The sequence below is a fragment of the Hydra vulgaris genome, chromosome 10 (genome assembly GCF_038396675.1).
Source record: "Hydra vulgaris chromosome 10, alternate assembly HydraT2T_AEP".
Lineage (NCBI taxonomy): Eukaryota > Metazoa > Cnidaria > Hydrozoa > Anthoathecata > Hydridae > Hydra > Hydra vulgaris.
In genome coordinates, this window is record NC_088929.1 from 27,795,758 (window position 1) to 27,805,000 (window position 9,243).

General features: G+C 27.3%; 1 protein-coding gene across 3 annotated transcripts in view; it reads left to right on the forward strand.

Moving 5' to 3' along the window:
• The window catches only part of LOC101237845 (ubiquitin-protein ligase E3B), a 61,147-nt gene that overhangs the window by 39,004 nt on the left and 12,900 nt on the right, over positions 1–9,243 (forward strand). For all 3 annotated transcript variants that reach the window (XM_065807672.1, XM_065807673.1, XM_065807674.1), the window contains 5 exons: positions 792–907; positions 3,029–3,152; positions 3,371–3,470; positions 4,280–4,393; positions 4,472–4,549. In XM_065807672.1, the coding sequence (XP_065663744.1) occupies positions 792–907; positions 3,029–3,152; positions 3,371–3,470; positions 4,280–4,393; positions 4,472–4,549 (532 nt within the window). The remainder of the gene's footprint in view (positions 1–791; positions 908–3,028; positions 3,153–3,370; positions 3,471–4,279; positions 4,394–4,471; positions 4,550–9,243) is intronic.

The window sequence follows — 9,243 nt, forward strand, 5'->3', positions numbered from 1 at the left end:
CCAAAGTTTGCGAAATGGCAAAGATTTGTCCTTTAAAATGGGTCCAAACACAAGAATGCTTTAGTTTTGGGTGTTTAAAAGCTACATAAAACATTCATTGTCCAAATCCTCAATTAAATTTCTTAGTGTGCGCTTTCTTTACAAGCAGTAACTTTCAGCTCTCAACATCTCTCTTATTTCATTATTTTCATATTTCATCTTGACAGATTGACAGTTTTGATAAATAGAATTTAATCAAAGTGTTTATCTTCAACTGGACAACCATAATCTAACGTTGAGAGCACTTGCTTTAAAATCTAGAGGTTTTAGTTCAATGTTAGCTCAGGTCATATTTGCATCATTGCTTAGGAAAGAGGCATAAATTTCCTAATTAAATGCTGTGCTCAGTGACAAGACTGTAAAAGACTTCTTGGAGCCCTTTATAATCAAGATAAAAAACAAAAATCATACCTTTTATTTGCCACTTTGTTGTTTCACTTACTCTTGTCCATTTCTGTGTATCTTAACATTTAGAATCAACATTTTCCAGTATGGTTTTTGTACTTCTTTAATAAAATGAGTTAATAAAAAAATATGTTATAAAGTAAACTTGTTATTGATATTTTAGTTGTAAAAAAATAGTTTTCCCATCATACAAAAAAATGTTGTTTTTTTTTAGCAAATATGTTTACTAATTTTTATTAAAAAAAACAAATAAACTAAATATTTACTTTACTTAGTTTTTTTACATTTATACATGTAATATATGTTTTATATTGTAAAAACAATATTTTTTACTGTTTTTGTTTAAGAATCCTTGATGATAGTGAATTATACGAGAAGCAAAAACCATTCTCGCTTGATGATCTTGTGAAATTGTCAGCATTTTTAAATTCAATGGTTTTCAAGATGATATGGCTATCATCTGGTAATGCACAGCTTTTGTTGTTTTAACTGATATTCTTTACCTTCAATTAAAATATTTTGCTATGAGAATAGAACTTTCATCAACCTGAGTTAAAAGTAATTGTTTGAAAATAATGACTATATCTATATGGTTTCTAACATATAATATTTATTATATGTTAGAAACCATAGTTTTGATGCAAAAAAATCTTAAATAAAAATTTTTTATATATTAATTATTTTTGAAAATTTTATATAATTTGCTTATTTTGAGTCCCAATTGACACTTTCTAATAATTTTATTTTTTAGATATAATTAGGGCCCCATCAAATATTAGAGGCATGTGAAAGCCCTTAAACATTTATAAAAAAGCTAATTTCTTATAAGTGTTAATTTACTATATAAAACATATGTGAAGTGTGTGAGAGTTTTATTTATTTTTAAGGTTGTTTTAACAACCATTTTAATATATATTTTTAATAAACTAGTTAGTTCAGTGATAAAGAGATGTAAACTTGTATACATACATAGAAGCATACATACATAGAAGCAAATATACATAGAAGCATACATACATAAAAGCATACATGCATAGAAGCATACATACATAGAAACATACATACATAGAAGCATACATACATTTTTTTTTTTTTTGTTTTGTTATTCGCCTCCTCAAGGCCGATAAAGCCACTACAGATGAGGAGGCTACTTAATAGTGGTTATAACCCTCTCTCAACTCTATAACTCCGAAACACGAACCTTGACAAACAAGGCCGCTGCGCGGAGAAACAAGTTGAGCGCGGTACTACCAGGGATATGGTGGGGATCGAACTCGGAACCTCTCGCTTATGAAGCGAGCACTTTACCACTATACCACTATACCACTACCGCAATTTACCGCAATACCGCAACATAGAAGCATACATACATAGAAGCATACATACATAGAAGCATACATACATAGAAGCATACATACATAGAAGCATACATATATAGAAACATACATAGCAAACTGGCATACTAGTGATAATGTTTATTTTAGTTGTGCCTTTTTTTTTTTTTAATTTTCTTTTTATTATTGTGTTAATCAACAACTTTTTACAATATGTTATTGTAAGAATTTATTGGACAAAGAAAGTTGACATATGTTAAGTTAAAATATTTTTATAAACAAATAACTCTGATACCTTTTTTTCCAGATTTTATGTAATGATTTATAAAATAATTTTGGCAAAAAGTTTTTTAAGTTTTTCCATTGTTAATTGAAATGTAACTGTAATAAAAAAAAATGTAACATGTAACATGTAAAATGTAAAATGTAACAGTGTAACTCTTAATAAAAGTATTGTGGTTCACATCTTTCTTTTAAACCATGTTGTTATAATCATGTTGATAATAATCATATTGTTACATCATATTTACTACTGCTTTGATCTTTATAGTTATATGAATTTTACAGTTTTTACAATTTTATTATATATAAGATTTGTTTATATAGTTACATTTATTGTTCTAATTTTAATACTGTGTTCATTGTTACTGTGTTCATTGTTACTGTGTTCATTGTTACTGTGTTCATTGTTACTGTGTTTATTGTTACCTGTGTTCATTGTTACTGTGTTCATTGTTACTGTGTTCATTGTTACTGTGTTCATTGTTACTGTTTTTTTCTTGTAACATGTGTTCATTGTTACTGTGTTTATTGTTACCTGTGTTCATTGTTACTGTGTTCATTGTTACTGTGTTCATTGTTACTGTGTTCATTGTTACTGTTTTTTTCTTGTAACATGTGTTCATTGTTACTGTGTTTATTGTTACCTGTGTTCATTGTTACTGTGTTCATTGTTACTGTGTTCATTGTTACTGTTTTTTTCTTGTAACATGTGTTCATTGTTACTGTGTTTATTGTTACCTGTGTTCATTGTTACTGTGTTTATTGTTACTGCGTTCATTATTACTGTGTTCATTTTTGTTATGTTTATTGTTACTGTGTTCATTGTTACTGTGTTCATTTTTGCTGTGTTTATTATAACTACTTTATTAAGTATTATTGTTATTAAAGTATTTATAAGTAATCTATTCAGTTACCTATTCAGTATGTTTTGTTATTTACAAAAAACAAGGTGTTTTATCTTATTTTAGCAACAACATCGAATCAAGAAATTCTTGGTGGTGATGTTAAAAAGGCTGCTTTGCAGTTGCTATTGTTGATCCATGATCGTGATTGCAGAAAACAGTTTACACCTAACAACCATTGGTTGGTTAAGTGAGTTACTATTTCTATAAATAAAACATAAAAATACTTTTTCAATTTTAGTAATTATATTACTTATGAAATCAAAATTACAAAAATTAAATGTTAAATAGGTATAAATTAAAATTAATATTAATTTTATACTTATTTAACATTTAATTTTGGTAATTTTAATTTCTTCCTTTTTTTTAGATTATTGAGACATAAAATTTTTACAATTTTGATTTTAGAGAACTGAAAGTGAGTCAATTTCATTTTGAACTTATGGAAAAGGTACCAAGAGCACTAGCTGTACTAAAAGATATTCCTCATGTCATTCCTCATATGGAGGTTACTTCAATTTCTTAGCATATTTTAAACTATTTGTAAGAAATTATTTAGAAAATAATTTTTTTGTTATGATGAATTGTGTAATTTAAAATATTTCTAGTCTTCTTTTTTAAATCTGGAACTTAAGTATGTCTATTGTGTTAATAATAATATATTCCTAATTAAACTATTAAAGCAAACATACTTACATACATACATACATACATACATACATACATACATACATACATACATACATACATACATACATACATACATACATATGCAAAGATGTTGATATAAAATAGAAATCAGCTGCAAGATGCTGATATAAAAAAAAATCATTAGAAAAACCTTTCTTTTAATTAAAAGAGAGTTTGTCCAAACCAAACTCTTCATCGATGTCTGAACACTGCTGCATCTCTGACTAGATAAATCAGTATATATATACATATATATATATATTATGTGGTAGTAGTGTAGTGGTAGAGCGCTCGCTTCATAAGTGAGGGGTTCTGAGTTCGATCCCCACCACGTCTCTGGTAGTACTGCGCTCAACTTGTTTCTCCGCGCAGTGGCCTTATTCGTCAAGGTTTGTGTTTTGGAGATATAGAGTTGATAGAGGGTTATAACCACAATTAAGAAATATTAAAGATTGACAAAAAAGATATTGAAAGTTGAAACTACTTGAATATTTTTTAAATATATGTACATATTTATGTGTGCGCGCATTTACATAAAATGCTAAATAAAAGAACTGAGCTTAATGCAAGGAAGCATATTAAGTTTAAATAATTCTAAAGAAATAAAATTTTTGATTTTTATTTTAGAGAATGAAGATATTTTATAATTGGATAAGTGAAGATAAAAAATCACTTGGTATAGATAAAGAATGCTCGCACCCATCTGCATTAATTTCTATTAACAGATCACATTTGTTAGAGGTTTATTTTACAAATACTGTAAACTTTTTTAAACATCAAAGTTTTAGTTAAACTGTGTTATTTTTTTTTTAATTTAAGAATGGCTATGAGCAACTATGTAGATACACTGGTACGCAATTAAAAGGAATCATACGTGTTAAGTTTGTTAATGAGCATGTAAGTTGTTATTAATAAGTCATAAATAAGCAATCAAAATTATATTTTTTATTTAAATTCAAAATGTAGTGTACTGTAAAGAAATTTATAATTAAATAAAGTTAAATCTGAAGTACTTCAATAGGTGTCAATAGATGCTTGATAGTGATAGGTTATGCTAAAAACATATAGAATTATATATATATATATATATATATATATATATATATATATATATATATATATATATATATATATATATATATATATATATATGATAGTGGTAGGTTATGCTAAAAACATATAGAATTATATATATAAATGTAGTGTACTGTAAGGAAATTTATAATTAAATAAAGTTAAATCTGAAGTACTTCAATAGGTGTCAATAGATGCTTGATAGTGATAGGTTATGCTAAAAACATATAGAATTATATATATATATATATATATATATATATATATATTATATATATATATATATATATATATATATATATATATATATATATATATAAATTAGTAAAAACACTTATCTAATTTTTGATTTCTTCAACACTGTGTTTCACCATCAGTAGGTTCATCACGAAGAATATATATATATATATATATATATATATATATATATATATATATATATATATATATATATATATATATATATATATATACATATATATATATATATATATATATATATATATATATACATATATATATATATATATATATATATATATATATATATATATATATATATATATATATATATATATATATATATATACATACATATAGCGGTATGACTAAAAAGCGCATTTCATTTTTTCGGAAATGGCATAGCGGCAAAAGATGAACTTTTACTTATATTAACTTAAAATTATAATACTCTTTTCAAAGTTGAAAAAAACTCCCCCACCAGTGCAGTTGAAAATTTGGTCCCAGCTGCCTAATAATGCAAAAAATTCAAGTTTTAGCACTGATAGTAGCAGCAGGGTTACTTAACAAAATTTCAAAAATACCATGAGAGTTATTTTTGCAGCTTGATCTATCTACATGTAGATTGTGTTTTTTTTTTTGGTAAAAATGATGGTAAGAGTTGATCTTGACCATTTGCAATCATGTGTATATTTGAGAGGTTGGGGACCGTGACATTTTTTGAACATGCAATCCTTTATGATCATTGAGAAAATTTACATTTTCTTGTCTACTTTTTAAAACTTGTGTTTTATCTTTCAAAATGATGAGTTTTTTTATTTTTCAGTAAATGTTCCTCTTTTAAAACCACATTTTTGCCTTTATGGTTTTGTGTTTGTTTGAATTCTTTCTATTCCTTTTTAAGTCAACATTCTTGACTCTAAATGGCATATCAAAAGTAAAAGAATTCATTAAAGATATTGTAATTATATACTGATATTTTTATCATAAAAACATATTACTATATTATTAAGTCGATTTAAATTTAGATTGAATTGTAATTTTATTAGCATTTTACTATAATATAGTAAAAATCTGATATGTTAGTCAGTATTTTCTTCACCTAATAAAGGGTGCATGGTAAATTTTTTTACCATGAAATAACCTCCTATTTCAATACATTAAGTCGTAAAAAAATAGACATGAAGCTATATTAATTGTAGAAATATTTGGAAAATTAACACATAGGATAACCTCTGTAATACAGTTTTTTTAATAAGCAAGTATTATTGGTTATGTATTATGTGTAGTGTGTTGTATATAATTTAAATTCTTTTTTCAACATGAAAAACTTCCTAATGAGATATTTTGTTTTAACAATTGCTTGTTGACATTTTTTTTACTTACAAAAAAATTAAAAAAAGTTCCCAATATTCTTTTTTGACTCCTCCTTCTCTACTAGGGAGTAGAGAAGGAGGAGTCAAAAAACTCCTTCTACTCTCAACAAGCCATTGAAACGCTTAGAAACAAAAGAAGCAGACTTAATGGTTGTAGCTTATCATTGTTTAAAATTTAAAACAACTGATAAAAAATCTTGGATAAAAACCATAAAATAGTTTTTCTTTAAATAAAAAATATTACAAAAATGTTTCATATTTAAAATACATTAAAAAAAAAATTAAAAAAGCCCCCCCCCCCTCCAACCTCTTAAATATAACACACTATTGCAAATGGTTAAGATCAACTCTTCCCATCATTTTTACCACAAAAAAAATATAATCTAAATGTAGATAGATCAAGCTACAAAAATAACTCTCATGGTATTTTCGAAATTTTGTTGTGCGACCTTGCCATTATAAAGGCAAAAACTTGAATTTTTTGCATTATTAGACAGCTGGGACCAGTTTTTTTTCAACTTGAAAAAAAGAATTATAATTTTAAATTAATACAAGTAAAAGTTTCTTTTTCCGCTATGCCATTTCCAAAAAAATGAAAAGTGCTTTTTAGTCATACCCCTAATATATATATATATATATATATATATATATATATATATATATATATATATATATATATATATATATATATATATATATATATATATATATGTATGTATTACAGGAAGTCATAAATGTCTTAACTACGGTAAATTTTCACACATTGGAATATGTTGTGAAAATTTACCGTAGTTAAGACGTCAACATATTCCATGTGTAGAAAGTGTCAACATATTCCATGTGTGGAATATGTTGTATTAAGTGTCAACATATTCCATACATGTAATATGTTGACACTTAATGAAAAGAATTCTTTAGAATTTTTTACTTTTGCTTTTTTTATTTTATACTGTGTATTTTTAAACTTAATTAAAAATTAGAATTATAAATATAATGAAAAAATTCACACTTATTAGCAAAAAATAAAAAATTCTGATCTTACATATTATATGTCTATATTTAATAGAATATGAAAAAATTCACACTTATTAGCAAAAAATAAAAAATTCTGATATTGACTTTTTCGATATTGATCTTGATCGATATTGACTTGTTTACTCATAGACCATTGTTTTATCATTTGTTTAGTATGACTAGAGCGTGAGTTATTGTTCACCTAATCCCTGAGTCCTAAAATTTTCTTCCTCCTACAAAATAGTCTTTACATTCATTTATGATTCTCACCCAATGACATCATCTACAATCTACTTCTATTTTCACATCTCCCAGATCTACGTGACTGGACGGCTCCGTTGGTCACTTTTTGCGACCATTGTGTCGCATAAACAAACAAATTTATTCTTTGTGGCTGGTGAGCCCCAACTTCTTCCAATGTACACTACAACGACAAAACGGACATTAGGCTATCCCGCTGGATGTGGTTACGGCGCTCAATAACCTAATGGCTACGCTAACACTCACGCACACGTTCATTCGGAAGCTCCACAATGCACGTCGGATCAGCGCTCGCTGACTATGTGCTCGGATCTAAAATCTCACTCCATAGCACATCATTCCACACCAGCACGGGGCAGTAGCTCTTTTGACTAAGAGCGATGGCTTGTGGCCTATGGTGACTAATGTGTGCATTCGATCAATTGAAATCCATTCTGTAGGTCTTACGTCTGGCTCTGATGTGCTAGCCCATAAGCGCAAGGAGTGAGTGTGTTTAGCTTTCTATTCACCCGATTTGAAAGTGAACGAAAACATAACGAGACCATACAAGACGACCAAACGGTACATACTAATGCACTACACCATCACACCTGTAGACATCAACAGTCTCTAAAATCAGTATATCAAATATTTGTTCTTTGTTGCATATGTTCAACACTCAGAGTGACTAGAGCGTTAGTTGTTCCTCCCCATACCCCCTTATCATATATTCTTCGTTTTTCTACTTCACAAAAGTCTTGCCACACATTTTATATTTTCTTATGATTTTTATTTTTTATTCAATGACACCATCTACAATCTGTTTTTATTTTCACATCTCCCAGGTCTACGTAACTGGACGGCTCCGTTGGTCACTTTTTGCGACCATTGTGTCGCATAAACAAAAAAATAAAAAATTCTGATCTTACATATTATATGTCTATATTTAATAGAATATATAGAGTAAGATAAAGATATTTTTGAAAGATTTCACCGCTAAGTCTTTTAATTTAAATAACTTGAGAACTAAAAATGAAAATGGAATTTTTTTTTATTGTTAATAATATTTTTATAAACTTTACATACTTACATTTTTTTTTTCTTGAATAATTAGAACAGAAAAAATGGGGTGGCGAAATTACCCCAATAAAATCTAATTTGGGGGAATTTTGCCATCTATGTTGTTAACAACATAAATTTTTTATTTCAAACTATAAATCTTAAAAACACATTTACAATCATTTAAATAAAAGAAATCTAACAATATTCAATAAATGGGGGCATGGCCATTGATACCGAGAGGTATCAGGGCATGTCCCCCCTCCACCTTTTTTACCTATTTTGTTTTTTAGAAATGTAGGATGTTTTAGGAGATTTGTTAAATTACCAGCCCCAGCTATCCTTTCTGAATATTGAATTCTTCCTTATATTCTCTTCGAATTGTCCTTCGAGGTATACAGTATAATTCTGCAGCTCGCTTGCAACTCAGTTCGCCAGCTTTAACTTTTGCAATGGCTTTTTCCATTAGCTCTTTGCTATAATTAGTGATGGATTTTCTCCTCTTTTTTTTTTTGAATTGATTATAAGACCAGCATGACCTGAGAAATTAATTACCAAAACAAGAGGAAGGGAAATAATATTAGTTAT